We start from the raw sequence: 15,533 nt of genomic DNA on the forward strand, positions 1-15,533 counted from the left end.
CACAGGTAAAGGCTTTGCTATGCTGCAGGACTTGTCTTCTTTTTAGATATATCAACGTAATCTTTTTCTTAAATTTCGTTTTACTGTAATTTAAGACATTTTTTCCGTATTTTTTTGAATTGCTCAACATCTAATTCACATTTGTTAAGGTTGGTACAATTATCGTTGAGGCCAGGAAAGCTGGTGTTTGGAAGTAATAGAAAGGAGTTTGCATAATGATTATTCTAAATGGGCTACTAAAATAAGCTACAATGGGGTGTAGAAAAAAAGACATCACAGATGCCACTGAAGTAGAACACCCCGTCAACTTTAAAAGGACTTCCATGTTGCCTTGCAATCTGCTTGAAAAGACATTTTAGATTTTTTTTCTTCTTGAAAGAGTAAAGTAAACCCACAGATCCAGCACATTAGGTATTCAGTAGCCTGAAGAAGTCTAAAAGTCATCCCTCCACTTCTACCTACCTCTCACTGGTCCCAAGCAGCTCATTTTTACACCCCACGTGGACAGCAACCAACAAATATCTAGCAGTAAGCACACAAGCAATTGGTAAGCATGGGCTGAGCTGCACGGAGGCCCCCGAAAGAAAATGGGTCAAAAAAAATCGTGATTTATCTTGAAGGCAGAAACAACGCAGAGAATGCAGGCTGGCGGGCTAAGCCACAGGGATTTCTTGTGCCAAAGGATACGTATTTTCACTGGTCACCCTTTGTTACAGTGGTGTCAGCGGGTCTCAACAGAAATCTGTATCTCCTAAAGGAAGGTTCTACAGCCGACAACTCCATAAAGTTATGATTCATTCTAAGATTTCAAAATAAGAAAAACACTGAAGGCATATTTCATATTCTACAGTACCACTACTCCTTCACAAACTCTACATGAAATGTGCACAGAAACAGAAATACGCTAACATATGCGCAGAATTAAAAGGAAACTTCTTGTGCTTGCAGGCTCAACCTGCAACTTTTGGACATGTAATATGCAGAATGATATCTAGGGTTATAAAAACCACTCAGTGAGATGCTTTACAACAATCTCTTTATATATTATGAAAACAGGTATTTAAGAACAGGGCAGTAGGAGTATCTGATCCCTGAAAATGCTACTGCCCCTGTCCACAAACAGCAGAGCTCACGATTAACTTCAGTGACACCACTTAATTTATGCACTCACTAGTGTTGTGTGGCAGGATTAATAGGACCTGTGTCACTGGCACAGCAAAGATCAGCCTGTCACAAACTGCTATAGAGGACATGACACGGTGCTACAGTACCCACAATGCAAGACTAGTTTTAACAAGTTTCCATTTTAGCAAGGAATTGCTTGAACTTCCAGCTCCAAAGGTCTAAGTGCCAAAACATTTAAACTCTGAAGCGTCCATGTAGAGGGGCTCGCCTCCTCTAACCTGATGTGTCCAGAGCAGGTAGGCAGACTATCTAAGGTACCTTCCTCAGCTCCCTCAATCCCCAGTGCAAGAGTTACGTACCTCCCTGAGGGCAAACCATACTTTTTTGTCACATTACCTAATGCCAAATCTTCTGCCAGTGCCCGAAACACATGCCTAAGAGACCACAAAGGAAATAGTAACTTCAGGGGGAACGATTGCCTCTGTAACTGCCTGCCTAGTCCCCATTAACTAGAGAAGGAGCTTGAGAAACCAGAAGAAACGCATCAAGTACAGCTCAGTACGTCCAGTAAACTAAATCAGACTGCTAACATTTCAATTTATCCACTTCAGGTCTGTTGCAAAAACTGGAACCACACTGGCAAAATAAGGATCCAGTCCTGCTCCAGCTGACATTTACCCGAACACCCCTGGGAACAGGTGTGACCTTCAAATGTGGCAAATACTATAACAAAACTCACCACATAGGCCACAATTCAAGTCACTAGGAAAAATACCTACCTCACAAACTATGGAAGTACCTTGGGTCCATTTGTCCTGGAGATGGCTGTTTCTTTATGACAGAGAAAAGCAGATGATTAACTTAGACTGGGCCTCTTGTTTTTAGACAGCTATGGTTCTGTGAGATAAACCATGTCCAAAAACACTAGCCAGCTGATGAAAATGAAAAAGAATTTAATTTCATTGGCCAAATCATGGTATCCATAGTTAAAAGCAACGTGCATGTAATTTCCTCTTACTCCACACCTGGATCCTAAGAAGTAGGCCAATGCTGCAGCTGGCCACCTGCTCCCGGAGCTCTACCCATGCATTCAGAAGGAAGATCTGCCTTGCTGCTCCTCCTGCAGCTGATGTCCTTTTCAACACTGTTCATACTAACTCACAAAGCCTGGCCCAAAACAAATACAGGTCAAGAGACCGGTTCTGTCTGGGAAAGTGTTCGAGCTTGTGCTTACATCCCGCTCAACCCAAGAGAGCTGATGCACTTCAAAACCCTCCATGAATGAGGATACACCAGAGTAGAGCCAGTGCAAGGCAGGGACAGAAAATGCAGTGCTCAACCCCCATGAAGAAGACTCCAAGCCAGCTTCTGCTTCACTATGAGCAAGGAGCATCAGAGCAGATCCCACAGGTATCAGAAACTCCCCACAGAACTACCTTGACCCCAGTGAGGAGCTGATAGCCAACCCTGCAGTGCTGGGGCGCTCTCCTGCATTACGCAGGACAAACGCGTGTGACCCTCTCTCCCATACAGCCACCAAATGAGACTGGACCTGAAGGTCAGTGAGCAAAGGCAATGTGGAAGAAGGTGCATCAGGCTGCAGAAAGAGGTATGGCATGCCATTTGCACCCTCCTCACACACATTTTCTGAGGAGCTGTGTTTGGAAATATCATCGTTGCACCTCAAGCCTCTCCCTCTGCTCTTTGTTTTTGTTCCCGAATACGATCGTCACAGAGCAGAAGACAAAAGAATAGAAAATCATATTCCAATAAAAGTTAACATGGAAAAATAATTAACTAAGATCCCTTCCTGCTTAGTTTGGAAAGAAAAAATAAATGCTGACATTGTTCGAATGTAAAGCAGTCCTGGATTGGCATTTCTAGTCCAGAAAAACAATAGAAAGTAACTTTTCTTTACCAAAACCATGCAGATAACAAAAGGAATTATGCAAAGCAACAGTAAATACACAGAAAAATATACACTCATCTCCATGCTTGATTTTCATTCTCCTTTTCCCCTCAGAAGAAGCATTTTGTGATTCAAAAAGTTTAATTCAAGAGCACTGTAAAGTTGTAATCTCCTAGAGAGTAACCCAAAGCAAATGGATTTTTCAGTATAGCCTCCAAGTCTCTTTGGACAGCCAACATCTCAGTCTTCCTGTGCAATACAGCCCTCACCCAGCAAAGCACTTAAGCCTGGACTTCATTTTAAAGACATTAGTCATTCCTTTTATTCACAAGGCAATGCAGATGTGAGAAGTTACTAAGATACTTAAGCACTTTGTTGGAACAGGGCTTCAAAGGATCCCATTAGAGTCGAAAACATCCATCTAGTGTGGAGTAAATAGCACACAGGGGACCTCTGCGAGGATCACTGCGGTGGTACAGGTCAGTAGGTATCACACTGCTTTCTAGAAATAAATGTTTAATGAAACATTCATTTCTGTTGACAACATGGACTTTAAAACAAAGGATTATATTGAAATGCCAGCCATCAGATACATCTAGTACTTGGACTCAGGTGTTCATTATCTCCCACTTACTGTCCCTACTATGTATGCATATATATTCCTCTCCTTTAATGGAAAAAAGGTATCTTGGGCTCCAAATATTAAGGAGTGGGCAGAATTTCAGCACCAGATATTCTTCTGTTATTCCTTTTGATCCAGAAAGATGAAATTTTCTCAATTTTTTATGTGAGTAGACTCTGCCTTCCAAATCTTTAATTGTAAATAATAATGTTTTAAGTTGTTTTTTAAAAATTTCAGGGTTTTTCAGATTATATGCAAGTTGCCGCAAAGAAAAATAACAAAAAACCATTTGAAGCACATGAAGTCTTAACTGATGCACAGTAACCAAAGCAACATGCACAAAACAAGTCCAAATAAAACAAGGAGGCCAACAGAACACTGAAGTCTTCCTGCAATCCCAACAGAAATCATACATTCTGTCTTCAAGAGACATTTAAAAACCCTTTCGCCTCTTACACAACTTTTAGCTGGATTGTGACTGGTTTGAAGGGTAAAAATGGCATTGATTTCAACCAGTTTACGGTTATTTATTGATGGCCATATAAATTGAGGATTTGAAGTCTTTAGAATCTTGCTGGCCTCATTCTTCCACATGAAGCCTTCAGAGCTTCACAATGTGCTTGCTTAAGACTACAGCACTTGCATGCTTAGTCCATTAACCTGGGAATGAACTTTATATCAGCCTGTTAGAATTTATTGCCACATAAACAGAAAAAAGCTAAGTTGAGACTGCGTTAAAAATCTTTGCAGTATATGAGAACATAATTGGGATGGACTGTAAATACTTCTGTCGCACAGTAGTGGCAAAAGAGATAATTAATTTTAGAGCTAAGGAGGGAAAGAATGATTATCTCATTTATGTGTAGTGCTGAGTTTCAACAGGATTAATTTATTTCTTTGCTGGGATACTACAGTCTGAAAGTGTTCCTTAGAATAGTAACTTTCAGATAAATGCTGCCAGCAGATGGATGGGAAAAAGCATATCTAACGAAAAACGGAGCGACAAAAAATATTCTATAGCATGCACTTCCTTAGGAACACCCGTGGAGGACCAGACTTTTGGCTACCATAATACAATAAAAGTTACAGTACAGGAGGACATGTTGCAGACTAAAGAGGTAAAATAAGAAGGTCTACAAACAGAGGAATAGGCACAGATAACAAGACAGTATCCAAGAAGACAGCATTGCCATCGTGTAAGTTAACAGTGTTGAAATGCCAGCAGAGATACTTAATTTGGTAAACTGCAAGTGATTTTCAATGTGGTATTTGGTAAATGGTGTCAGTAAACACAAAACATGAACCCTGAAAGTATTTAATGCCATGGATGTCACTCTCATACTCAGCTAGCCTACAGCTGGACCAGCAGTATGCAACAGAAGAGTAATTTAGCAAAGGTAGTCTTTTGCGTGCTTGCAAACAGCATCTGAATTGCCTGTAATAGTCACAAATATTTTGACAGTCTTGAAATAATCAAGGCACCTTGTGCCAAGAGATTTCAGCTTGTGACTTACTTAAAAACTCTTCACAGTTATGAGTATTATTTAAAATAGCCAAAATTCTTAATTTCTCATATCTGACAGCCATATAGGCGCATACATGCTTGTGAGTATGCCTGGAGAAGCTGCAGAGCTATATAAAAGCTCTACTGGCTCCAGGACATTTTGTGAAAAACCAGCAACAAAACTATACAAAGAGGCTGCGTAAGGATTTTTTTTTTCCTTCTACAGCAAAGATTAACCTTGCTTTCACAGGTCAATCTTTCTTTCAGGAAAAGTTCAATTAACCTTCCTAAAACATGTGACTTGACTTAAAGTCTTCCAGAACAGAGTCTTAATTCAAGCATCCTGAGCTTAACACATACACGCAATCTACGTCTGTATTGGCATATTAAACAGAGCCTGGACACTGGCCAGGAAAACTGGGAAACCACTGTCTTCAGTGCTACATGGCAGAGATGCAGGCCACCACAGCTGGAGCTTTTCCAGACAACGTTTGGGCTCTGTTTAGAAGTTAGTACAGTACAGGGACCATTCCTTTTAGCCTCAGTTGTCTGAGGACTCACAGAGCTGGCCCTGGCACTGTTTAGTCTACTAGTATAGATGTAGCCATGGAGACCTCGAAAACAGCCTGTGAACTGTGACTGCTGGTGACCAGCAGATGCGCAAGGTGAAGAGGGCTTCATCTACTCTACTGCCATGAGCTGCTGAGCTCCTGAATGGTCTGCTGACATCGAGCCGCTTCCAACCCACAAGACTTAAGTATCCTGATAGGAATAATGTATTTGAAGAGCTCGGAGGTCTGACTCGGAGGTCTGTGACACTAAGGTGAACGCACAGTAATGGCAGAAGGTAGTGGAATTCACACAGAAGTTCACCAAGGTGTCCAACACGAGTATGGGCCCCACAAGTTCATTCTGGGTTGAAAATCCAAACCCATGAGAACCAGTGACAAAATTCACATCCACTTGGAATGAGAACTCCCCCTGCCAGGTTTACAAAGGTGAGATATGCAAAACAAATGCATGCTTCTTTTAACGGTTTCATTGGTGTTTAGATCAATTAGCTATTAATTCCCACGTTGCGCATGTAGGCTTCGGGATGAGAACAGAGCTGCTCGGCATAGTTAGACCTGCATAATTAGACAAGGCCGTTTGTATATTTTGAGGAGAGCCCCTACACACAGTGTGTTGCAGATACAATAAACACTGCCATACAAGGCAGTCACAAGTGTTTTAACACAATACTCCAAGCTTTGAGCTGTGGATAGCTCTTGCGCTCCATCAGGCTTTACCAATCGCTCAGGCTTTAGGGATAGATTCTGCTTGCACAACTTAAGAAAAAATGAGCGTTGGGAGTGCTTTGATTTTTTCATTCACAGGAGGTAGGTCGAACAGATAATGAGCAGAGCATTTTAAATATCACATATATTGAGGATTTAAAAGACACTGCAAAAAAACATTTTTTCCATCATTCAGCAACAGCTTGAACACGTCTGACTGCCTGTACTATCTATTGTTGCCTCCAGATATGGACTACAGGTTGAGTGCAGACTCAGAATCTGCCTTTTCCTCCCATCATTACAATTTTCAGATATGAGACCAGCTCGACAAGTAAAGCACCAGAATTCTAAATTTAGACAGAAACAAAAATAATCACTTGAATCACTTTACGTTTGTTTTAAAAAAGTATCCGTATTAAAAAGATATCTTTACCTTATTAATTAATACACTTATAGACTTTTGGCCAGAAGGGGTAAATCTGTGGAAAAGAATAGCAAAATAATACATAGAAAACTGCAAAGATGAAACTCTGAATTTAAAAAGATGAGAGAATCCTAATTTGTTTGCATTCCCCATTTTGCATCTCATTACCTTGTCACCTATAGATGACACTGTACTATTCTGGCTACCAGGACTAGTATTACCTTATCACGAAATTGTTTTTCATAAGGAAAGTTCCTGCAGCCAGGTTTTTAATTACAGTTACATTGACTCAGTATTGATATTCTCTGGTGTAAAATTCCCTTCTATTTCTTCTTCCTAGTTAAAGCTAGAAAGTGTAATGAAAACACGACCCAACCCAACTAGACTGATTGGCTTAACACTATATGTCCACTATCCCATTGTGATTCTCTATGGGATAGGTCATAACAGCATCTAGCTGGGCACTGGAGACTGGCCTGCCACAGTGAGACAATGTCAAGTGCCCTCTATAGCATGTCTAAAGATCTTCCTACTGCATCATTTTAGCTGGTTTTCCTTTACCTCTCTGCTCGGATTTTGTATCTGAGAACAAAATAGGCAATTAGGCGCAGAGAGAAGAAGAAAATTCCAAGAACAATAAAGTCCAGGTAAAGTTTGGCATTTTCTACATCCAGTTCTCTCAGAATGGCCTCTGACTTCTGGAAATGGCAAGTATCATCTTTGTCACAATGCAGATCTTCTCGATCCAGTCCATAGATGGAGAGAATAACTCCTTCGAACCCGTATCTGGAAAGAAGGAGGATGGATTACAAGGAAAGATCCTGATGATCTGTTTAGAAGCACTCCACAAGCAGTACAATCCCTATGAGAGCTCAGCTGGAAACACTGAGGGGTTCAATATCATTCTGACACTTGTCTCAGGGTAAGTTCTACCCCTGTTACAATCAAGCAAATGACATGTCACTGGCATTTTACATAACACTGAACAAAGGCAGAAGTTTTGCCTTTAACTGCTTCCAGTTAGTGTATAGTGCTATTTCTCCAAAGAAAAATGTTGAAATACAATGCAGACTAATTTCATACTCAGAAAGTCCCCTTTTAAAGGTGACATCATTAACTCCGTTTTTTTAAACTAAGCAATGGGGATACAACTATGATTTGAAGTCACAAATAGATTCAAACTGGCATAAACCTAGAATCTCTTCTCTTTCCTTCCACGTGCTATAGTTTCACTGACAATGCACAGTTCCCATGACTTCCCTGGCACTGGGTGCACTTAGGATTTTACTCTGGGAGCAGATACACCATCATGGATCCCATGCATACAATAGCGCCCTTTGGCTTCAGGAGACCCCACTCAGGCTAGACAACGGCTTAAGGCCTCACCTTGAATTCCAGCTACTAATTTAGGGGTTGCGGTCTCTCAATCTTTGATAGGTCTCTGTGTAAGAACTCACTTGCCAAATGAGAAGATATTTTAGCTTGGGTTTTCTCAGTATTAATGCAGCTTTGGCAGGCTGGGGAAAAGGGGGATGGGAAAATTCCCCTCACCTAATTTCAGTGATAACATTTAAGTGTCTAGTCTAAACTATCTCTCCATGCTAGCCTCCGAAGGTTTCCTGATGGCCATCATCCCATCTTAAGATAGCTGTCTCAGACAACAAGAGTGACAGACGTAGATTGGATAAAAGGTGCCTATGGTTCTTAAAACACAAGCCTAGATTAGAGATGACACAAATCCCATGCCTTTTATGGCAGTGTTACTACAAAACTTCAAAACAGGTCTTTATCCAATAAGTCTACCTAGGACACAGCAGTGATTTATTTGGATTTTCTTCCAAAATGAGGGGCTGGCATCAATTTCTCAGTTGGACATACCGTTCCTATTATTTCAGAAATCCACTACCGCAAAATCCAGGAAGATTTGCATGCTGTGCAGTTCCACCAAATTCAAGGGGACTGACATGGACTCGTGCCTGACAATCTGTACTGAATGTTCCTATCTATTTCACATCATATACAATATGAAATGCAGTGAGATAATCTGGTATACATCGTATGTATATTTATACAGAATGTGCTGTGAACACAGCTTCTTCGGAACCCAAAATAACCAACCAACCAAATAAGCAAAGGCAAACAAACACCATTTCCAGCTGAGAGGTTAATGGCCTCCCTAGCAGTACCTGACATAGGAAATGTAGGACATCCACTGGAGGTATGTTGGGATGGTATCAAAACTGACAAAAAACCCAGAGAACAGAAGCACCGGGATGGCAGTAACTGGGCCCACAAAAGTGGCCACCTGTGAAGAGAAGGAATAGACAGTCTCTTGTCAGATAGTCAGAGAAAAAAATAAGAATTAACTTGCTCTTTCATCTGATGTCCTGACCTCCAGGCGAGGAAACGAGCCTTTAGAAGAGCAGACTTTCCTTATCGCAAATCCCCTGTTCTGTGCCAAACCCAAACAGGCAGTGCAAACTTACGCTTTAGGCAGTGGGGAGCAATGTAATTCAATTCCTTCTTATAATGCTACTCCCCAAAATTATCACAGTTCCAAATACTAGGAAATCACTGACTTGTTTTTTAATGAGATTTCTTCTGAGGGGGAGGTTAGCTGCTGTTAGTGGAGAAAAAGAGGCCTCTCTCCTCTTCCTAAACCCTCTGCTAGTTGACAACACTGCTGTGCTGGGATGTGTCTTTTGAAGGACTTGAACCCACCAAGAAGTTTACAGACCAAGATGGGCACTAAGATTCTCTTGCTTCTCTGGGTATGAGACCCCTCTTTCTAAATATTATCCTTTCTCACTCACTCCCCACTGAGGACACACAGAATCCCCTCTTCATTAACCCCACATGAATAGCAGCTTCAACTAGTCCTAAAACGTTGTGAAGAAAAGGAACACCTCCAGCTGAGTGGCTTTGGTGGGGAAGATAGATCTTTACCCAACTCCAGCCTGTCCTCTCTACATCCCCTCCAGGGAAAAGGGCCACATAGGTATCTCTGGGGAGAGCAGGAGCACAGGGATCACACAACAGAGCTATGCTGGTCTCCGCAGGATGGCACAGAGAGGGAATCAAGTCATCTACTGCAGAAGTCTTGATAGCATCAATACATATTAATGTCAATACCATCTGTTACCACAAGCACCAGAAAACAGTTCTGCTGTGGAACAGTCACCTCAGCACATCTCCTGCCAGGAAGCAGAACGGAGTTACACGGCCAGCTTCCAGCATGACAGTGACGCCAACAGCCGCTTCTCTCTGTCTCTCTGCAGAAGTTTAGTTTCTGGGCAAGCCTCTTCCTACCTTGCCTCCTGCAACCTTTTTGTATGTGTATGGAAGAACTCTCTCCTGAGCTACTGATCCTCATGGTCTACTTCCACTTCGCAGATGCACAGAAATGCATCAGTCCTGCAGTTTCTAGGACCTGCTCAGCCTGGGATGAATAGCATGTGACAAACCACTCAAGCAGGGGCAGGCACAGGACCATTCAGAAGGGGAAGGAACTTCAGAGCCTCACATCCAGTATATGTATATGCTGTTTAAGTTGATGCTAGTGGGAAACACCAAGTAGCTGTATCAGACCAAGACAACTTTTTGCCTGTCAACTCTCAACAAATGTCTTGGGGACACAGCAGCAGTCAGACTAAGCAGTCAGTGTTAGGAGACAACAGGATTCCCGTGAGACCACAAAACACCATCAGTACCTGGAGGGATGTAGAGGCTGCACCTATGAGAAGACCCAGTGACTGAGCCACCAGGGATGTCATGGTTCCCAAGGCTGCGAAGAGGACAAATCGGAGTGCATCAGATGGCTGTGAAGTCATCCAGTACACAATGCTGCAGTAAGCCACGGGAAACATGATCTGCAAGGAGACACACTTGGAGTTAGTCCATTAAAGCCAAACATTCACTGTTACTCTGAATAATTTAAAAACAAGGGGAGTTCTAGTTAATCCACAGCTCTCAGCCTTTCTATTACATGACAGGCATGGCTGAAGAGAACAGAGACATCTGCCACAGACTGTGATATGTATCATACTACTATGGCATTAGAAAACAGACCCCACTCACTTCCAACCTTTTTCAATTCCCCTTCTGCAAAAAAAAAGAAAAGATGGTAATCTATTTATTAAAAAAATATTGGGTAAGGCCTCAACTTTTGTGAAGTCCTGCTGATCTAGGGTGCTTCTGATTGGGACCTGAAGCTTCAGCACACACATATGGTCAGCTTCTCCACTATTCAGATTGATAAAATACCAGTACTAATCTTCTCGGCAAGTGGAGTTGCTATGAACTTAAATGGTTCTTGTTTTATTGAAAAGTAGAGCATATACCTGAAAAGGGACATCTGCCATGGTTTTGGCGAGATAGTAGGCTTTCAGGCTGTACCAGTAGTTCAGGTGCTCCCTAAGAAATACTCCCATCTCAAGAGGAACTACAGAGAACACAAATTAGTAAGTCAGGTTGTCAGTGTGCAATACTGTTGCACAACATAACATAGTTTATACAGATCTAATCCTGCACAGCTGCAGTCCCATAGTGGGACTGGAACTCTGAGGCCTTTGACAGACCAGCAATAGGCTCAATGATTTGCAATTAAATGTAAGAGTTCAGCCCTGAGAGTTACACACATGTCTAGACTATCTACTCAGATGACCTGAACTTCCCTTAAAGTGGTGTCAAAACTTAAGGAACCTGGTTATTCCTTTTGGTCCAACAGGGAATCCAAAGTAACAGCACTCCCAGAGGAAGTATGGAATAGTCCATACTCCAGGAGTTTGCTTCTGACACCACACCTCTTATGCAGGAGGCATGACTTGGAAGTCCTAGAGAAATTATTACATCCTGCCTAAGACCAACCAGAAGCTCATGACATGGCTGAGATGCACTGGCACAAGGTAAAATCCAGTCCAGGATTGTAGAGCGAACTGTCCGGGTTGAGAAACACTGGCAAAACTAGGGGGAGAGAGGTGCCACAGGACAACCCTATCTCTGTTTGCCTCTACACAGTTTAGTGAGTACAAGCTTTATCCCCACACCTGCCTTAGAAGTAGCAGCACAAGTCAAACGTTATCTTACATGAAACAGACCCATTACAACACCCTCCCAGCTTACAGCAATCTCCTTGTCCATTGATGAAACAGTATGACTGGTACTCACATGTAAGAACAGTTGGCATGAGTGCAGCAAACATCAGAAACAACATGGAAAAAAAGAGGAAGCCAGAGTTGCTGAGGACTTTCTTAGCTTCATTGCCAATGCCTAAGTAGAGTAAGCCGATGAGCAGCCCAATGCCAATGTGTGAGGTGATACGCAAGTGTGTCAGAACCTACAAGCAAGGGAAGAGTAGTATGTCTGATCAGAAATTTTTGGCTCAAAAATAATGGCAATGTGACTGAAATCAGATATACAGATTGCAGAAAAGGAGTACTTATGTCCAGAAGAACTTACGTAGAAATGCCTTTTTCCTACTGGCAAACGGCTTCAGCTAAGGAAAACTTACTGTAATGAGCTTCCCAATGTCAACCAGACACACAGCTATTACAGCACAGAAAATTTCTTCCTGTAAACACAGGCACAAACTGCAAATGCTGCAACCTGAACTCTTAGTGTCTGACAATGCCATGGAGCCATTGGCCCTCATTCATCAGGAGAAAGAGACTTTCTCTCTGACTAAAAGATATGTTTCCCAGAGCAGAAGAGAGGCAGAAAAGGTATTTCAGGCTTGTACAGACCAAACTAACTTAATCAGGCGTAAATTAGCCTTCTGTGCCTTCTCTGCCATGCAGTATTCCTACAAGAGGTATGGAAGAACAAAGAAGTAATAAAATTTGGAACAACTGCAGGTCTTTACAGTTGAGCAAGAAAAAAAAAATCTTAAATATCTTCCCAACCAGAGCAGTGAGGAAAACACCTGATTGTTTTTACTATGGCATTCAATATAGTGGTTTCCTTTCGGAAAGGGAAGGATTACTGTGTTATCTGACAGCAGAGCCCTGGCCACAATGGTCCAGTAGGTTTCCTCCAGGCCTGTAGCTCTGTGTGGACATGTCTACACTGGAAACGGTATTGTCCTAAAGAGATACCTGCGTGGGTGAAGGACAAAAGGAGTGTAGCTGCAGCATCTGGAGTTCAGTGAAGCTCAGCCTACCCTGTCACAAGAGTAACTTACTCATGCTGAGCTCCACATGGCTCAACTGCTTCTGGTTTCCAAACTACCTCATTGGAATCTGAATTGTCTGGCTTTCCCCTTTTCTAAGGACAGGTATGTCAAATCAATACATCAACATATATTAATGAATACATTGCCTTCCCCCGACCCCTCATGTAAAGCACTGAAAACCTTTCAACACACAGAAAAAAGCAGCAGACAAACCTTCCTCGGATTTATCAGATCACAAATTTACCACAGAGAAAAGCACTTGGCCAACCTGTACCAATTATAGTGTACACAGGTGAGTTCCTTGGACAGGTGTGCATGTAAGGTCTAGTTGAGGAAGTTCATCTCCTTAACTCACAGCTGTTAATGAAAGGACAATCCTATCTAGAGGGCATTTCAAAAGCATCAGCCAATGTAAATAGTCCTATCTCTTACATTCACAAACTACTCAGATACTCAGAGGAAAGAAAAGCTTCCTTCAGTAAAAAGGAAAAAGGCCCATTGCATTTTGTTAGTGCAAACTAGGCACTGAAAACATTTAAAGAACATACGTGAAAACTGCAGGATTTGGGATTTTGAACAGAGTTGTTTATTTTTAAGAAAAAAGGTGAAAGAGATTTTTTTTTCCTTGGGAATGAAGAGTTTCATTATAATACTTACTCCATCTTTATATTAAATATATGAAAACAGAAATGTTCCCTTTTCAGAGAAGGAAAATTTTTATTTACCCATTCTTCTCTTTCAAAAATAAAGACTTTAAGTATTATCCTTACATCACATTGAAATAATTATCTCTGCCACCCTGAATTTTCTGGAAAAACTAATTTGTGACACACCAGTACAACTTCTCACTTTTCAGTAGGATAAATAACTGCAGAAGGGACCTTCCAGCACAGAGGTTTTTAGGCCAGATGCTTCTGAGTTCCTCTGAAGAACACTGTTGTTCACAACGAAGACGGTACAGTTAATAGCAAGACTGAAAGACCAGTCTCTTTCCTTTGAAATTCTGTGATCTTCATGCGTGGGCCATTAGGCAGGACCTTTAAGGTGTATTACGCTACCTCACAACCAGCAGAACAGACGTTTTGGCTACTAAAGTTATTATAAAGGCAGTCTTACCGAATCCCGCATGATGGTGAGAAAAGTTCTTTTGAAGAGGATACAGAACTGGGTTAGGCAGCTGGCAGAGAAACTGTGGCAGCCTTCTGTGGAGGAGGAATCCTGTGGAAACACATAAAAGAATAAACTTTCTTTGCAGCATCTTGCTTAGTTTTCATTCACAAAAACCCCACTCTCATCAGCTGAATGTGCCCAAAAATCTCTTCCATTGACTGAGGATTTAAATTCTCTTCCTCCCTCTCCAGCCTCAAGCCATGCCCATTAGTTGTGATATACAAAATACCTCTTCTGAAGGCCGGTGCCACAGGAAGGGGTTCAACTCATTCTCACCACCAACATCTCTCTTGTAGTCTGTGTCACATATCCTCTCCCGTATTGCCCTTACCAGCCGGCTGTTCTGGTCTCCATATTCACCAGATGCTACTTCCATAACTACAAAAAACAAAGGTAAGTTACTGGTTTACACTACTGGCTAGTTACAAGCCTTATTGTTAGATCCCCTTGACTCTGTAGCATTGAGAGGAGTTTTCTCTAGAACAGGTTCTAAAAAGCCACATTCAAATTCATATGTATATACGCATAATTTAAATGTATCTTTCTATAAATCTTCAGAAAGTTCATCCTGCATGGTTCCATTTTAGAGGAAAGGCATTGAATATGGGATAGTCTTGGTAATAAAACATGACGAAAGTCTATCTTTGTAGTCCTTACTGCTTCTTTGAAATTAAGAAACAATGGGAAAACCCTCAGTGCTATTAGCTGTACAATGCCACAGTGGCACTGTTCAAGATAAAAAAACCAGAATACTGGAGCCGCTTCCAAAAGCCACTAAGATTAATTACTATGAAACACTAAAGAATGTTTTATCTTTAATTTCCTGGACCTGGACTTCCACTGGAGAGAAATACTCACTAAATTTTACCACTAGATGGCATTCAAATAACTTAGAAAAGATCTGAGTAATTTTGTTTTGAATTTTGGTACATATATGTACACACACATCATGCGTACACATGTACAAAAGTATAAAACACACTGTGGTCCCCATTAACCTGAAGGTGCTAATCAAATACACAATAAATTAAATAAACTATTCAAATTGTCCTTACCGAAATCTGCTGGATTGTGGTAGGTTGGGCAATTCAAACCCAAATCTCTCAAGTAAGGGACTAGGTTTAATACCTTCCCACGGTAAATGCACTGACCTTGACTTAAAACATAGAGCTGGAAAACAAGGAAAAAAAAACAAAAAAAGAAAAAAAAAAGAAAAATGTGAAATAGTATCGACGTATTTGAACCTACTATCTGTATAACAGCAATCCATGAACCTAATGACCTCTTCTTGTCGCTGCAGGAAGAACACCTTGGAAAGATTTGTCACCACTTG

At 41.4% G+C, this 15,533-nt stretch overlaps 1 protein-coding gene across 1 annotated transcript in view; it reads right to left on the bottom strand.

Moving 5' to 3' along the window:
* Positions 1-6,294: 6,294 nt before the first annotated feature.
* The window catches only part of ABCG1 (ATP binding cassette subfamily G member 1), a 52,604-nt gene continuing 43,365 nt past the window's right edge, over positions 6,295-15,533 (bottom strand). Inside the window, exons 8-15 of the mRNA XM_075099298.1 lie at positions 15,256-15,370; positions 14,430-14,578; positions 14,147-14,248; positions 12,028-12,196; positions 11,202-11,302; positions 10,572-10,730; positions 9,048-9,166; positions 6,295-7,647 (exon numbers count right to left, since the gene is read on the bottom strand). Coding sequence (XP_074955399.1) covers positions 7,419-7,647; positions 9,048-9,166; positions 10,572-10,730; positions 11,202-11,302; positions 12,028-12,196; positions 14,147-14,248; positions 14,430-14,578; positions 15,256-15,370 — 1,143 coding nt within the window. The 3' untranslated portion in view covers positions 6,295-7,418. The remainder of the gene's footprint in view (positions 7,648-9,047; positions 9,167-10,571; positions 10,731-11,201; positions 11,303-12,027; positions 12,197-14,146; positions 14,249-14,429; positions 14,579-15,255; positions 15,371-15,533) is intronic.

Source organism: Phalacrocorax aristotelis, chromosome 1 (genome assembly GCF_949628215.1).
Source record: "Phalacrocorax aristotelis chromosome 1, bGulAri2.1, whole genome shotgun sequence".
NCBI lineage: Eukaryota > Metazoa > Chordata > Aves > Suliformes > Phalacrocoracidae > Phalacrocorax > Phalacrocorax aristotelis.